This window comes from Fukomys damarensis, unplaced genomic scaffold, assembly GCF_012274545.1.
Source record: "Fukomys damarensis isolate Sample0158 unplaced genomic scaffold, DMR_v1.0_HiC HiC_scaffold_9, whole genome shotgun sequence".
Taxonomy (NCBI): domain Eukaryota; kingdom Metazoa; phylum Chordata; class Mammalia; order Rodentia; family Bathyergidae; genus Fukomys; species Fukomys damarensis.
Window position 1 is genome coordinate 51,080,240 of NW_022900921.1, and position 17,632 is coordinate 51,097,871.

The 17,632-nt window shown below is 43.5% G+C and overlaps 1 protein-coding gene across 1 annotated transcript; it reads left to right on the forward strand.

The window, feature by feature from the left end:
• The first annotated feature begins 1,061 nt into the window (after positions 1-1,061).
• Il1f10 (interleukin 1 family member 10) lies at positions 1,062-15,298 on the forward strand. The gene is made up of 6 exons (XM_010639489.1): positions 1,062-1,108; positions 3,997-4,055; positions 6,231-6,316; positions 6,603-6,730; positions 7,008-7,216; positions 15,258-15,298. Exons 2-6 carry the CDS (start codon positions 4,024-4,026, stop codon positions 15,262-15,264), a joined length of 462 nt encoding a protein of 153 aa, XP_010637791.1. The 5' UTR covers positions 1,062-1,108; positions 3,997-4,023; the 3' UTR covers positions 15,265-15,298.
• Positions 15,299-17,632: the final 2,334 nt, after the last annotated feature.

Here is a 17,632-nt window from a genome sequence, read left to right on the forward strand (position 1 = left end):
AAAAAAAAAAAAAAAAAAAAAAAAAAAAAAAAAAAAAAAAAGACTAAATTATTTAGAGTCACAGATTTAGAAAGTAATCTCAGAGGAAATCTAGGCCAATGGAATTCAATAAGTGCTTGATGGAGCTTGGGAGTCCTTCAAGATGCTCAGTGTCAGCTTTAGAGAAGAGGGATACCAGCTGGGTTCCAGTGCCTCCACACTCCCAGTTCAGCAAGAGCCGGTCCTTTTATCCATTTTACTTATATTAGGCTTTTGGTGTAAAAATCTTATTGTGAAACTTTAAACATTGTAAAACAATGACCTTGCCCAACATCACATTACAATAAATGCAAATTGGAGGCCCAGGGACCAAAGGCAGCAGAAAAATTGGTAGCAAATAATTGGTAGCAAAGTTGAGTCTAAAACTCGCCTTTGGCATTCATGTGTCCGGTGTGAATTTCTATGTCCTGCTTATAAGTAGTTATGTGTGTCAGGCTGCCTGGAGAGAGCTTTGAGTGAGGTATAATCCATGCATCGGGACTTCAAGAGCTTATCAAATTTTATAGGGGAAGTAAATATCTTAATGTATCGCAATAAAGAATATAATAAAATTTAATAGGAGTTCCAAATCGTGTGACAATAGTAAAGAAAGGATTCATTAAACTCTGAGTCATGCAATCATAGATAGTTTGACCTAGAAAGAACTTTAATAACCATGTAATCTAATCTTTTGAATTTATAGATGTCAATCCTGAGGTTTGGCAGTTAAGTGACTTAGCTCTGTAAGTCTCAACTATTGCGCTGAGCCAGTAATTAATTGGGAAGAACTAGAATACAAATTGATGTATGTCCAGTGTTGTAAATACTGAGAGATCTGAAGTGTCGAGATGAATTTTGAGACAAAGAAATCAAAGACGATGCTGACCATGCCCGTTGAGAAGATGGGAAAGGAATTTTGTTGCCTGGAGAAGTGATTTAGTGTTCACAGAGAAGTAAGATACTGGAACTGGAACCAGATGATGGAAAAATAGACTGCCACTGTAGATTCTAGAATGAGGCTGGGATGTGGTAGACAAAGAACTTAGAAAATGAGTTTCAAGTGCTTCACATAGATTGGGTTGAACTGAAGGTAGAAAAATAGAAAATTAACTCAGTTGGAATGAAGATTGAGAACACACAGTGACAGAGCAGACATATAACAAAGATTTTCTCTATATCTCAGGTTTTGAATGTCACTGATGAAAAAAATACTTCAGGAGTGAAAGGAATGAAGTTGAGAGGAATAAGTTGAGAGGGATAAAGCAAATTTAGAGGAGTAGAAAATATTTATCCTAACCTTAGATGTATTTGATTGAGTGTGATGGTCAGGTCTAGAGGAGATGTCCTATAGACTGCTGAGGATAAAGTAGGATGCTCAGGCTGGGCTTGGGAAGGATTAGACCAAGATGGTAATCACTGCCACATCCAGGGAGAAGTCAGAGGAAGGAGTGAGCAATAGGCCAAAGCCCAGTGGAAAGTCACTGAGGACCAATGTGGAAGGGAGGGCTTTGGAGAGGGTGTGTGTGGGGACATTGGGAAGGACCTTGGCAGATGGCCAGCAGCAGGATTCCAGTTTCTCACTCCTACTCATTCCATTCCAATCCAGCAAAAACCCAGGGAGAGGGGGAGTGATATGGGAGTATTAGGAAAGACACTGAAGTTTAGCTGTGTCAGAATAAGATTTTCTAGAGTCTAGAGGACACAGCTCAATTACATCACCACTAAATTTCTGCTGGTTCTTTGAGCTGACACTGACCATGGTTGAGAGCCATCAGCCTGCCTGCCTAGTTTCATTTCACACAGAGCTCTCCATTTGTCTGCCTCTCCTGGGTCTCAACACAGCTCCCAGGCTGCCTACACTTCTGCTGCCACAACCAAGAGAGCCTCAAAAGTTTGGTCTAGTGGGAACACATCACATGGGCTTGCACAAAGGCCATTGGATACATGGTCCAGGGGATCAGCTATTCCTTTGTTACTCAGAGTGTGACCCAGGTGCCAGCAGCATTAACAGCATTTGGTTGCATGTTTAAACTGCAAGGTCTTGGTCCAGGTCCCAGACCTAGGGAGCCAGAGTCTGTACTTGTGAATGAGAACTAAGTTAGCATACCAGTGCCTATCTCATCACTGGAATTAGAACCTTCGGCCCAAGAAATAATATTTAAAGAGTTCCCTATGGGATTCAGAAGAACAGTCAAATTTGGGAGCCAACAAAGCTAATGGAACTTTTCCAATTTTTTTGAAATTAAAATTAATTTTATGTAGAAAAGGAAATTAATATTCATCCTGAGAAGAGTTAAGAATGTTAAAATATCACTCATAATACTGTCAGATATAAATAGGTGCTGTAATGTAACTGTTTCTATGTATGTCTTTCAATGTATGTGGATTTAAATGGGGTGATAATGTATTTGTTTTTCACAAGCTCTGTTTTTATTGAGAAAATGCCATAAAATATTCTGTAATATCAACTTAATGTATATATCTTCTCAATTTGACATACTTTTTATCTTTATTGTTTATCAGTACATTTTAGGTATACAGTACAGTTACATTCATCATTAGGATCTTGTACCTTTACATGACTTATCTTGATTCTTATTTTCCCCTTTTCCCCAGCCCTCCCTTCACCCCTTCCACCCTTCCCTGTTTACAAAGACATTGATTCCACATTTTTCCTTTTCACATATTTTTTCTTTTCCCTTTTGAATTTGACATACTTTTAAAATCAGTTGTCTATTTGACATTTAGGTTGTTTCCAAAGTCACAGTATTATAAAAAGTAATACAGTGAACATCTTTAAATGTTAGGAAGTCAATTATTTTTCTTTGGAATTAGAGCAATGCACACAGTCACAAAGTATATGTTGGAACTTTGATTCAGAAAACCAACATCCATCCTTCTGCATTTTTCAGTTCTCTGTTACCTTTCACTCTCACCTACTCTTGAGCTGCCTCAAGGCCCTAGTGTAGAAAATGACTTGTCCAAGATAACAGTGGCAGATCCTGTTCTAAAAGCTACTTTAGCTAGAGCCCTGTTTCTTTGAACAGCTAGGCCACATATGCCAATGCTAAGGGGACCTGAACTGCTGTCAGCATCAACCTGTTCCTCTTAATCTGCCTCTTTCAAAGAGCCATATTCCCTCCCCTCTTCTTTCCTCCCACTCTTCCTCATCTCCTGTCTCTTATTTTCTTTCTTCCATATTTTTTCTCTTTCCATTTCTTAGTGAGAATCAGATCTATTCAGTATTCATCCTTACATTTACTTTTTTTGGTTCTGTTTTCTGATTGGTTTTGGGTTTCTCTCCACATTGCATTCTGGATTGGCTTTTCTGGAAGCGGGGAGCATTTTAAGGAAGAGCTCTTGATTAGGATAATCCACTAGGGAGGAGCAGAATCATTTTAGATTGTTTACCCTCAGAAACACATGTTTCTATACCCTGTGTTTTCTACCTGGAACAGAACCGGAGTTTGGATAGGCTCTTCTTAACACTCTCTGCAAAGTGATTCCATCTCAGGGAATGATGCTTCCTAACTCTCTGGAAAGACCCATCTGCTCCTCCTAGAAATGCTGTTTTCCCCCTGAAAACTCACTCTTTGCAAGACAGGAGAATCAGAGTGTAGCAACCTTTGGGTCAGGCTGGAACCACCCTGAGTTTACCCTCAAAACTGTGAGGATGGATCATAGTCTACCTCACTCTCAGCCAGGAAGGTGTTTCATGTAAGCTATTTGGCGGAACATGTCCTCTAGTTTCCTAGAAGTAGACACAGGGCACCTATTCTGGCTCATACTCCTTCTGGCTTCACTTGCTCCCAAGTGAGGGAGAGGCAGAGCTGCCTGGAGTTTGATAGTGGGGGAAACCATGGTGGATTCTGGCAGCCTGATTATAAGTAAGTGGCTTTTGCATCCTGTAATTGGGTAATTCTGTCTCCTGCTCCATCTCTTTGCCTTCTCTAATAGCCTTTTTCTTTTTCCCCTTAGTGAAGACCAGACACCCTTATTGCAGGAATGTGCTCACTCCCCATGGCAAGATATTACATGTAAGTCATTCTGGTATGACCCCATTTCTCAATCAGGGGGTCTAAGGATCACATAGAAAGAAGTAAAGAAAGCTGAGTCAGAGGGGTAGGCTCCTTCTCATTGTGGAAATCTGAAATGACCCATAATTATGGTTTGCCATCAGCACAATAACAATAGCTCTCTTTCCTGAGTGTCTCCAAATATCCATCTGCTACCGACCGTAGGGGAGCAAAGACTGGATTTCACGAGGAGAACAGGGATCTTCAGAAAGGTGGGAGCAGGTTCGGCGGCGACAGTCAGAAACCACACAGCACTGAGTAGTGAAGGTAGTAGCTGCTGCAATTTTATTTCTAACTCTAGGTGTATATATACTAGTTTCAAGGGCACACCTCAAGAGTGATTTCAGTCACAAGCAGGCATGAGAAAGATAGACAACTGTGCTGTAAAAGCTAAGACCACAAGGTCAAGGTAAGACCACACCTATACGCAGTCAGAAGGGGAAGTTTGTAAAACAAAGGACTGGCTTCAGCATGTCACCTTCAGGATCACCTTCAGGACTTCACAGTCCGGGGCTCAGGGTCAGCACTTTGGCCGCCCGTCCTCTTGTGCCCCAACACCTCCCCATCTCTAGGAACATCTAATTGTTCCTGATCTTTCCTGGGCCCAGAATACAATTCTACAGATAATGAACAAATAGTAATAAAGACAAAATAGAACAGAATTATAAATGAACCCAATGTCCCTAAACTGCAGGCAGAGAGGCCAGCTATTCTCTTCACGGCTGACTTCGCATGCGGTGTGTGCCAAGGACTTCCAGGAGGCTTAACCCCGTGGGGACGATACCTCGGGTCTGGTTTCTGCCAGGTGACTGGCATTGTCACGCAGACTCCACTGGAGTGGTCGTGGCATCCATCATTCTACCACCTATTTCTATTCCAAGATATCTGTACAAGGAGCATGACTAACTCCATTTTATAAATCTGGAAAGAGAATCTCAAAAAAAGTTAAATAACTTCCTCCATGTGGCACAGCTACCAAAAGACAGAGCTAGAGATCAGACTCCAAGTCCTCTGCTTTTGCACCCGCCTCTCTATGGAAACACAGAGATAATACTCAATCCCAGTGACAGCATCTAGATAGTAGCCTTGTGGTCCTTATTCCCAGTCCAGGCTTTCAACTCTTATTTGCATTTGGCCTCATATGAGACCTTCATCCTTTGCTATCATTTACTGGTCTCCAAAAAAGGATAGTGCTGGGAGTGAGTTGTAAAATCCCATCTGTCAGGGGTTGAGGGAGAATGCCATTTGGCAAGCCCAGTATCTTTCATACCTTTGTTTTTATTATACAAGTGAACCTGCTGGAAATATGAAGTCATTAGCTAAAGGTATTATAACTAGCTATTACCAAGAGAGAAAAATCTCCTGGAGGTGGTGGCATTGGTCCAAATATTGAGCCTCAAAGTTACTGAGAGCTCCTCAGGCCCTGAGAGTAGCTGACGGTTATCTTTGAAACTAGCCTGGTAACTGACCTCATAATCTGCACTATTTTGATGGTCTATGTGCTCACCATGGTTTCTCCCCAGCTTCCCAGCATGTGCTTATCCTCCCAGGCTGGTCATTAGAACCACAGCCACCCCCAGTGATTAGCTCTCTGCGGATGTCCTGTATTTGGTTCACCCAGAGCACAGCCCTACCCCGCCTAGAGTGGGTGGCAGCTGTGTTGGATACTTTCAATGACATAGAATGTTTGGGATTTTTTTTTTTTTGATTCGTGAACTCTCTCCTACAAAGCCTTTAAAAGGTCTGAAAAGTAATCACACTTTATTGTATGCTCACTTAGTTTCTTTATTACAAAGAATAAACATTTATGAAAAGTGGGGTAGGCCCAGAAAATCTGGGATAAAGGTCACCTTGGGAACTTCTTAGAAAGCTGGGAAAACTTTCTGAACCCCTCTATTGGAAGGGGTTGGTCCCTTCCCTCCTGTAAACATCTGAAAGACAACCCCAGGAGGCCTCCTATACCTCAGTCTAACCTGGTCTTTACCTGCTCCTGGGGGAGTGGTGTTCCTCTCCTCACCCGTTAAAGAGAGAAGCTCCCCCAAATGACCAGTGTGATGGCTTACAACATGGGGCTAGAATCGTTGGAGCTTGGCAGTGACCCAGGGAGGTAGGCTAGCAGCACTGTTACTCTTCCAGAATCAGAGATGCTGACCAGAAGATTCTGTACATAAGAGATGACCAGCTTCTGGTGGGAGATCCTGATGCTGACAGCTGCAATGCAGGTGAGCTTTAGGGGCCTCTCCCTAGGCCTGTCCAACATTCTACTCACTCCCCTACTCTCCCTCAGCTGTTGTCCTATGACAAAGAGACGAGACAGTCATTAGTTGCTGCCTATCCCGGGGAGGGCGTCTGACACCTGTGGAGTCCTAGTCTCCCTGCAGCCTGCAGGCAGGGGCCAAGCCAGGCCAGGTATGCCCAGGCCCTCTTCCTTCCTACTTGCCCTTCACTTGCCAAAAGCCTGCAACCTAGCCTCCCCTTTTCTCTTGCCTCTTCTCTCTTTCCTCCCAGAGAAGATCTGCATACTTCCTAACAGAGGTCTGGACCGCACCAAGGTCCCTATCTTCTTAGGAATCCAGGGAGGGAGTCGCTGCCTGGGATGTGTGGAGACAAGAGAGGGACCTTCCCTGAAGTTAGAGGTAAATAATCCCTCCCCATTCTGGGAAGTACTACCACAGACCCAGCCTGACCCCCTGGATGCTTGGGCACATTGCACCCATCTGTGAGCTCCTGGCCAGGGCCAAGTATCCCCCTCCCTCAGGTTTACAACATCTCCCTTTGTATCCAGCACCAAGCCCCTTTCCTTCTGGAACCTGCAGAAGGCATATCCGTGGGTAAAGCCCTACTCTGCTGAGTCCTCTAGGGCTGCTGTCCTGTTCAGCAGGCTCATGCTGCAGCCACCACCTTCTCCCACAGGATGTGAACATTGAAGATCTATACAAGGGAGGTGAACAGGCTACCCGCTTCACCTTCTTCCAGAGCAGCTTGGGATCTGCCTTCAGGCTCGAGGCTGCTGCCTGTCCTGGCTGGTTCCTGTGTGGCCCAGATGAGCCCCAACAGCCTATACGGCTCTCCAAGGAGAGTGAGCCCTCAGCCCGCACTCAGTTCTACTTCGAACAGAGTCGGTAAGGACAAGGGAGACTGAGTTCCCACCTGGTCCCCCAAACCAGCACATCTTACTCAGGGTCATTGATAGGCAGAATAGCCCATCAAAGATGTTAGCATCCTAATCCCCAGCATCTGTGACTATATTGTCTTACACAGCAAAAAGGATTTGGCAAATGTGATGTTAGGTGTCCTGGGTTATCCAGGCAGGCTCAGTGTAATCACAAGTGTCCATGAGTTGGAGGCAGGATACAGAGAAGACTGGGAGATGCTTTGCTACTAAGTTTGAGGAAGGAGAAAGAAATCATGGGCCAACAAATGTAGGTAGTTTCTAGAACCTGGAAAATGCAAAGGAATAGATCCTCCTCCAGAGCCTCCCCAGGAGTATGGCTCTCCATTACAGACTTCTAACATCCAGAATGGTACAAAAATAAACTTGCCTTGTGTTAAGCCTCTAAGTTCATGGTAATTGTTACATCAGACACAGGAGAGTGCTACTGGGCCTCAGGTGGCCCCGTGTGCAGTGTTCTATGCAAGAGGCGTGGGTGACCTGGAAAATTCTTGTTCAAAAGCCACCCACAGCTTCCCTGCATGTTTTGAATTCAAGGCCACTATTGGAGCCCCTGAGTTGAGGTGACTTGTCACACCTGGGAATGGCAGGCTGGATCTCAGCAGCTGGGAGTTTGCAATGAGAAATGACATTTGTTCTCAGAGCCCTACTCCTCCTCCACTTTGTGAATCTATGCAGGCTAAGTTGGAACAGGCAACCTGTTGCTTCAGGGCACAGAAGATGGGTGGGCTCTGTCATCAACTCCTCAGCATCCTCCTGACGTTCCAAGTCTCGCTATGGTCAGAACCTTGAAGAACACTGTGTCATTCTCCTTAGTCTGACCTTGCAAGGCAAGTGTTCTCATTTCCACTTGGCAGATGAGGAAACTGAGACCTGAAATAACTTGCCAAAGTTCACATAGGATACACATTTTGGAGCTCAAGCTCACCCCTCGCACATCTGACCCCAATTCGCTCCACAAATATTTATTGTACTCCATGAGCTTGGGATGGATAGGGGGAAAAGCCAGACTTTCCCGCAGCTTGCCACTAAGTGGAAAAAAAACACTGAACAAGCAAATAAACAAGCAAGGAAACAGATAAGGGCAGTTTATGCAATAGAAAGTGAAGACAGGAAGTGTTAAATGGAAAATCAGATAGGGTGGTCAGTGCCCGTGTTTTGGACTCTTTGGGCTGAGGCTAAAGGACAGGAAGTAACTGGGGCCAGGAGTGATCTGGAAAGAGATCTGTTGCCAGGAATGCCTCCCTAAATGCACTGTTCAAGATACAGAAAAGAGCCAGTGTGTTCAAATAGCAGCAAAAGGCCAGACCAGCTGCTGCCTGGAGAGCAAGAAAGGGTTGGAAAGTGAGCAGGGTCATCCAGCTTGGGTTGGGTGGTGCCTGGAAGACAGAGGAAGGCCTTCTGTGTATTTGTTGCCAACAGAAGCTACGGGAAGGCTTTAAGCAGAGGAGAGACGTGATGTGTTTCATGGCTGCTGACATATTTGGGTTCTTTCCATGAGTGCTAAGTAAATACAAAATCTTAAATGGATTGGTGGAACAAACCACTTGGTTCTGGTTGGATGTTTATGATACAAAGTAAGGGAGCTACAGTCGCAGGTAGAAGAGTGCCATTGTAGCACAGAGGTGGAGCTGCCTTTGCTTTACAAAGGAAAGGGCATCTGATCCGGGCCACAAAGGAAAAAAAAAAAAAGTGTTTTCCAGGCAAAGAACACAGGGATGAACATGCTAGCCAAAAATAAGAACTCAGAAAGGTGCAATAGAGGAGAGCTCCAGGCACATGTAAGGTGTCATGAGTCATTAATGTGGCAGGTGCCAAGACTTGTGACTGAGGAACTGCTGGTAATTAAGATGGGAAGATGGGTGGGGGCCGCTCAGAGTTTAGACAATATCTGGAACACCTAGAGGACCTATTTCAAGCAGGAGTGGAAATTTTAAATTGGGGCCCTTGTGATCATTGTTGGGCTCAGGTGCTAGCAGGGCATCAGCTCATCCTGGCTTCCTCCTCCTCCCCTCCACCTCCACCTGTCTTCAGTCTGGCACTACGTCAGCTCAGCTTTGATGATCTGGTGCTGCAGTCAGCCTGGCCCCTCTTTCCTCTTCCCATGGCCAGCTCATTTCCTTCGCTGTGGCGTTAAAAGAGAAGTGTAAGCATTCTGAAACTTTAAAGAGTTGATTTGAATGATTCATGACTCAGGCAGTGCCAAACTGCAAATTATTTAGGGCTCTGATGAAGGATCCTGTGTGTGTGTGTGTGTGTGTGTGTGTGTGTGTGTGTGTGTGGTATATTTTTATGAGGTGTTTGGGAACCAAGAGAAGGAAACCTTGGTTAAAAGGAAAATCCCTAGTTAAAGCTTGTGGTTTCTGATTGGTAAAGACTCTAATTAGAGGTTAATTGGTAGTTTCTGGTTGGTTAATCTAAAGTTTCATTTTCTTAGGCTATGACAATTCACTGAGTTGCATTTTAGTTTGCTGAATGCAAGGCTTTAGAGTCATCTCCGCCTACTAGTCTCCCAATTAATTATTTTAACATATGATCACTCATTTTTGCTGACCCTCCACTTGTGATCTGGGCCCATGGATTACTCAGGCATGATCAGGCCTCCTCCTACTAGTTAGCCTTACCCCAAACCAGATCAGGTTCTCTAAATAAGTATGAAAACATTTGGAGCATCTAATATATACTATATCTGTGTTTGTGCTTGGCGGAGGAAGAGAACATACAGACTTCAAAGATACATTCCCAGTTCTTCAAGGACACACAGTATAGGTTATAGGGCTACACTTTATAGATAAAAGCTAATATTTATTGACTGCTTCATAAATGAGTAGGGAGACCTTCCAAATGGCATGCAAGTTCTTTGATTCAAACTCCGAAGGTCTGGGGCTGGGAGTGTAGCTTAGTGGTAGAGTGTTTGCCTAGCATGTGCTAAATCCCTGGGTTTGTTCCCCAGTACTATAAGATAAAACAAAACAAAACCAAATTCTGCAGGTCTCCGATAGAGATAAGGATAAAACGTTGTGGTGGTAGGGATTTAAAAATAATAAATGGAAGTAGCCAAGGCTTGTCTTTCAAATTCCTTCTCTTTCCTAGAGAAGCCTTAACTCTGTAACCAGGCCACAAGAGATTATAATTATATAACTATGAAGGAGAGGCATGCTTTGGCCTTATTCACTGTTTACATCTCAGAGTGGACTGGTGGGTCTGGGAACAGGGTGAACCAGTGATTGGAACACAGTGTGGCAATCTTCAGTCAGGCAGACCAGGGAGCTCAGAGGGAGGGGAAGGTGCATTCGTGTACCCATGTGTGTGTGTGCATGTGTGTATAGTGTGCACATGTGCATGAATGAATGTGTGTGCTGTGCATACACATCAGGGTGTGTGCACATTCACAAACAGGCTCCAGATATTAGGCAGCAGTTGATTTGGAGAGAGGCTCATCTTTCTTCCATGAAGCTTTGGAACAACTTTATTCAAGGGGGCAGTATATTCAGGGTCTTCTAGATCTGCATTCTCCAAACCATTACAACCAGGATTCGCAATCAAGTCACACTTTCCTTTAGCCCAAATTTTCATCTGGAGATCCCAACCTGAACGACTCTCTAGCTCCCGTGAACAACTGTTCCAAACAATTTACACAAACACAGAGGGCGCACAGGATATGTCAGTTTTTGGGAAGTCGACCCAGAGTTAGGAAGGGAAAATGCAAGCGAAGAAAAGTAAACAAGACCCTAATGAACATCACATTTTCCTGAATGTCTTTTTCTAAAACACAACTACAGTGTCTCCTGAATGAATTTGACAGAAATGAGTGTAATGAGCATAAATAGAAAAGTTAACATGTTGAACCAAAGCATTGGAATTCAGCTTATTTGAATACATTTCTGGTTTGATTTCACATTTGCTTAATTAAGAGGGTTCTTTATGATTTTTAAAAAATCTATTTATTCCCAGAGAAATCTAGTCTGCCTTAAAAGCCAGATTTTGAGATGAGAGCTTGTAGTGCAGATTTTGGGCTGCAGATGGTGACAGAGATCAATTTCATCCTTTTTGAGAGTCAGTTGTGTGAGTAATCAGGGTAAATGAATTTGAATGTTTCATGTCCCCTTGTGTCAGCCAGTGTGTCCTTCCCCAAGTCTCTGCCTCACTTATAATAGATTTGTCCTTCTGAAACAGTGAAGATTTCAGGAAACTCATGTGCTGCTTCCTGCTGATAAGATTTTTAGTGGCCCCTTGACAGAGAGACATCAGCCCTACCCTCTGGGAATTTGGAGTCTAAGCTGCAATATAGATATAAAACACATTCTCACAATATGTGAACCTGGTTTCTCCTCCTCGTGCCAGCAATGCAGCTGTGAATTATTTTCCCACACACTCAGCCCCTCTTACTCTCCAGGGACACCCTTGCCCATGTTCTGCTTATAGAATCAGACGAAGGAGACTGGGGGCTTTGAGTTCTACTTTGGGACATCACTGAGCTCAGACATTTTCTGAGGGACCGTAGTCTTAGCACCTGAGGTACAAAAGCAGCAGTGATTACATGAGCTTGTCTGCATGTGAGGATGACAGACACAGGCATCTCCCGGCTAAGTATTTTACAGACTGGGTCCAGGGAATACTTCCCAGCAAATGCTGACAGGTTTAATTGGGAAAAGGGGTTATTTCTGATCTCCCCATGTGCCTCTCTCATTGACTCTCTCTGCTTCAGCCACACTGGCACCACTGTTCTCCAAAGACAAACACTCCAGGCACCATGGCCCACCCCTTCCCCTCCACCTCTGTACCAGCCCCCTGTTTGGAAGGTTTGTTCCCCAATTATCTACATGGCTCACTCCCTCAGTGAGTCCCCTCATTACCTCATTTAAAATTGCAATATGAACCCCCTGAAATCTCAGCACTCCTAAGTCACTCAGAGTACTATTTCATCTTAACATACTCTTTGACTTGTTTTTTACTATTTATTTTTTCAGAACTAGGGATTGAACCTAGGGCCCTTGCACTGAGCTACACCCCCAGCCCTTTTTAAAGAATTTTAAATTTTTAAACATTTTTATTACTACCTGTTTTCAGTATATAATGATTGCATTCCTTGCAGGGAGCTGATACATGTATATACACATTTTAATTATTTTTTCATGCCCTTCTTTTCCTCTCCTTTCCCCTCCCTCCATCTCTTAATCCTATTGGGAAAGATTTATCTCCCTACTTCCTATTATCTTTTATTTTGTTCTTTGTTTATTGGTTTCTCATAAAAGAGAAACCATGTGACATATAAGCTTGTGCGTCTGATTTATGTCACCTAACATTATGGTCTCAAGATGCATCCATTCTCTCACAGATGATCCAAGTTTATTCCTCTTTATTGCAGAGTAGTACACCATTGTGTGTAAATATCATTTTTTCCTTATCTGTTTGTCTGCTGATCGACTAAGTTACTAATTTCCCAGGCTGGATAAAAACTTGTGATCCTTTCAGCCTCCCAGAGTGCTGGGATTACAGGTGTGTGCCACCAGGCCTAGATTCTTTTCTTAGTGTGCTTTTTTCCTTTACTTTCTATGAGAATGCAAGCCCCACAGTACAGCAGTTTTGGCCTGCTCTGTTTGTTTATATATCACCAGCATGTATAGTTGTTTGTGATGTGTGTCAGACACTCAGTGGCTTTTTCCCAATAAACGAAGAAATAAATACACAAGTAAATTGGGAGAACTTTTGGTTAGTAAGACCTTTATAAGCAGCATCCATAGGAAGCCCCACTTGGATTCTCAAAGTTATCAACTTGGAGTTCAGGATGTTTGGAGAAGAGCACTAGGACACCCCTCCAAATTCATCAAGAAGGACTGTGACAGCTGGTGGAAGTATAGGAGAAAAAAAATCTGAGCCCCAGAAAGAGGGGTGGAGGAGGATATGGAGTTTCTAGACTCCCACTTTGCATGGTATCTTCAGTTACCCGTTGTCACATAACAAACCAACCCCAAACCTACAGCAGCAACAATTTATCATTTGCCATGGTTCTGTGGGCTCTCTGGGTGGGTCCTTTGCTGTTGTTCCAGAGTGCACTCATTCAGCTGCAGAGTCAGCTGGGCTGAAGGGTCCATGGCAGTCTCAACCACATAGCTGGTGATTGGAACTGGCTAGTGGCTGGGGGCCTTGGCTCTGCTCTAGGTGTCCTTTCATCCTCCAGTAGACTGGATTGATGTCTTTATATGACAATTTTAGTGTTGCTTTTTTAAAGGAGAAAGATGAATGCTGCAAATCTTTTAACACCTTGGCTCCAGAGCTCATTTAATCACCCCTGCTGTATCCTGTTAAAACACTAGTAAGGCCAGCTGGATTCAAGGGAAAATGGGTGGGGAAATAGATGCTACTTCTTGAAGGGAAAGCTGTGATGAATTTGTGCCCAATGTCATTGTGAACAAATGGGAGAAGAGGAGGATAAAACTGGGCTGACTTATTCCTAAAAGTATACTCATGCACGTCATTTTATGGTGCCTTTACAAGAAAGTCTGACATTGCTGTGTAAACTCTCCATCCATCCATCCATCCATCAATCTATCCAGTCAGTACAGGTAGCACAAATGAGGCCAGGAGACCACTCTCCTCCATCCACTTGAATGTGGGCAACATGTCAGCATCAAACATCCTTCCACTGTTCTGAGAGAAGCAGAAAATAAAATAACAGCCGGGTATTTAGCTCAGTGGTTCCGGCCACTGCTTCGCAATTCTGAGATCTGAGAGAAGCAGAAAATAAAATAACAGCCGGGTATTTAGCTCAGTGGTTCCGGCCACTGCTTCGCAAGTGCAAGGACCTGAGTTCAATCCCCAGTACTAAAAAAAATAAATAAATAAAATAAAATAACAAAGATCTGGGAAATCTCTAAAGCTCCAGGCCAGAGTACATGTAGATCTCAGGGCCTGTACTTTAATAGTTTCGATCCCCTACTTGAACCTCGTTAAAGGTTCATACATAAAGACTGAATCTCACACATGTAATTTAATCTTAGTAAACTCTGGGCATGAACTCAAACAGGTGTGTGTGTGTGTGTGTGTGTGTGTGTGTGTGTGTGTGTGTGTTGAAAGCCTCTGAAGATGACTCAGCATCCTGTCAATCACTCCTGTTCATCTTACCTAGAAACCCAGTGAGAAGCACCCAGGCTGGGTGCAGAAACCAGTGGGCTGCTGTACTTGTGCTCCTGATGCAGGAGGGGGACGTCATCCGCACCCAAGACCCTTTGGGTGTATCTTGCTTAGTGTTGTTCCTGCTGACTGGGAGAGTGTCAGCCCTCCAAAGGGCTGGCAGAGGAAGTGAAGTGCAGAGAAGGAGGGCAGGGGTTAAGGCAAGTTGGAGTTAAGGCTAAATTGGAGGGGCTTATCTAAGTAGAAACATTAGAAAACAAAGGGTTTGTGGACCAGGAAATGGGTCCTGAATCTCAGAAATCCCTTCTGCCCCACAAGAACTCGCCAGTGGTGCTTTTGCTAATAATAGTATGAAAAAGGATTTCTGCTGTTTCATTCATTTCTTTTTGTCCCTTTCCTATGTCTCTTTCAGATGTGCTTGTTGGTCCACATTGGGCTTTCATATCTGTGATCTCTACATTCATAAATTCAACAAACTGTGGATTGAGATATTTTAAAAACTGCATCTGTAAGCAACATGTACAGATGTTTTTCTTATCATTGTTTCCTAAACAATACAGTATAGCAACTATTTACATAGTATACACATCATGTTACATATTGTAACTAATCTAGTGATGACTTCAAGTATATGGGAGAATGTACATAGGTCATATACAAATACTATGCCATTATAAAGGACTTGAGCATCCACAGGTTTTGGTATCCACAGCAGTCATGCAATCAGTATTCTATTCCATGGATGCTGAGATAGCGTATGTGTGGAATCGCACTTTAGGTTGTGTGCTAGATTTGTATAGAGTTTAACTTTCCAGCTTTTTCAAGCACTTTCAAGCCTACCCCTCCTTCTTTCCCAGTGCCTGAATTCAGTGTTGAGCACAAACAGAAAGCATAATTATGGACCTTGAATGATTCTGAGACACAGATGCAATCTGAGAGGAAGACCAAAAGCTGCTGTCAGAGGTATTCTCAAGAACAGGCTCACCTTGATCCAGGACTATTCCTGTTGCCCCTTCACATCCTATACCCCTGGCGTGCTGCTCCCACTGTTGACAGCACGGAGCTTTAGAGGTTCATAAATTCTCTTCTATATCAAGATTAGCTGAGTGATATTTTAAAATGAAGTTTCTTGGAAACTTGTGGTTGACACAAAATTGTGGTGCTGAACCCAGGAACCTAAATTTCAAGGAAGCCTCAAGGTGATTCTTAGAAAAAGCCTGAAGAGTCCCAGCATCCATAGAACTTCACCTTCCTTACCAGTATTTCTGCCACTGATGCTGAATAAATAGAATTTCTCTTTAAGATGTGCTTGTCACATGATTTAGACATAAGCCACCTGTTATAAGGTATGAGTCAGCCTCACAGAAGTTATATCCCAATCTGGGTGCATGACGCTCAGTATGTGTCGGTTTCCATGACAAAAAGGGAATAACTAAAACAGGAAGTCAAAGATCAAAACATAACCCTCCTCTAAGGAACCATGTGCCATAGATGTGATTCAACATGTCATTCTTGGCTGAGGCTCCTTAGTCACAGAAGATCATGGAAAATCATCTTCATTATGAGAGGCTATTCACTGGTTACTACTCCTCCACCCCAAGAAAGAAAAACTAAATAGAAAAACAAATAAGATTTTGTTTTTCTGAGAATTTACATCTCCTAACACAAGAGGCATGAAAACCAATGGGTTAGGTCCCTTTTAGGACAGAAGATGCTTTGCCCAGGGCTGGCTAGTCTGGGGGCAGGAGTGTGGTTTTTTAGGGTAAATGTTTAAGGTTTATGCTACCTCCTTTCCTGTTCACAAAGTTGAGTCTCTCTCTTTGGGTATAGCTTGGTTGTACATTAAGGATGGTACTTCCTAGGCCAATCGCTTGACCAAAGGGAAGGGCCCTCTTGCTCTGAAGAGATTTTTGACAAGGGAATGTCAGTGCCATAGAGAGATTTGCATGCACCCTGCATGGTAGAGGCAGTAGGTAGAGGCTGATCCTATTATCAACATTCTGTGTGTGTGTGTGTGTGTGTGTGAGATTGAGGGTTGAACCCAGGTCCTTTGATTTTGTAAGACTTGAATAAGCTAAAGTGACTCCATTCTTCATATGCTAATTGCTACCTTGGTTAACAGCAGGCCCAGAGGCAAATGGTTTGACAAAAGGTGACCATAGAACATTTCCTGCATAAGATAAGCAATGTGTTTACAGTCTTGTTCTGTGAATTCCCTGACTCTTTGTTTGGAAAAACCTTATAAAAATTACCTCAGCCCCTGAGCAGTTGCCTCTCTGAGCTACCTGGCTCCGGGAGTGCCATCTGGCCAGACTAATAAAGGTCTATTTACCATCTAGCCTGGTGTGTTCCTTCCTGGGTTTCTCATTTCTTGGTGGAGCTCCCGGAGCCTCGCTGGGTGTTAGGGCCCAGCACTGTGGAGGCCTTTTTGGCTGTTCATGCTCCGTGGAGTGGAAGTGAGACTTTAAGTCTTACAATTTGAACTACATTTCCAGTTCTTTTAAAACATGTTTAAATTTTGAGATAGGTTTTTTGCTAAATCACTAAGTTGCCCAGGCTAGACTTGAGCTTGTGATCCTACTACTCAGCCTCCCAGAGTGCTGGGATTTTTATCACATGACCCCTGACTGTGCACTAAGGGACAGAAGCTTTTTGCATTTTCATATCTGCATATAAGTCATTGTGAAGCTGCTGCACCCTTCATGTGCAGCAAGTTTTACACTGTAGAACTCTGGGAACACCGCTCACATTCTAATATCATAGACAAATATTTACTATGACAATATTCTGAGAATTGCCTATACAGTATCTCGCAGTAAAAACACCAGTATTTTGAATGACTTTCTACCTGGTGAGACTAAAGCCAGAAAAGGAAGCCTTTTGCTAATTTGCTCCATGGAACCATGTTGTGGTTACAGCAGAATACAACCAGATTGTGAAGTTCCTTAAGGTGAGCCTAAGGCCTGGTCTCTAGCAGGACAATATGATGTCACCATGAATTATTTCAGGAAGGGTGAGTGACATGACCACATCTGCCCTCTAAAATAGATGCTTCCAGGTATCAGCTGGAGCGTGGTTGTGATGGGACAAGTTTAACCAAATGAAAATGCTGATAGGAAAGAGTTCATGGAGAATGACAGGTTGGAAAGGTCAGGGCAGAGCTGCAGTATGGGTTAGTGGGTAAGCTCACGGACTCCTGAGTACACTGGTCTGAATTCAAGTTTTTACTCTG

Bases quoted from the DNA above. Each gene is read 5' to 3' on its own strand.
- Il1f10 (XM_010639489.1), top strand. From the start codon at position 4,024: ATGTGCTCACTCCCCATGGCAAGATATTACAT. The intron at 6,317-6,602 runs GTGAGCTTTAGG...CTTTCCTCCCAG, and splicing joins TGCTGACAGCTGCAATGCAG to AGAAGATCTGCATACTTCCT. The intron at 6,731-7,007 runs GTAAATAATCCC...CTTCTCCCACAG, and splicing joins GACCTTCCCTGAAGTTAGAG to GATGTGAACATTGAAGATCT.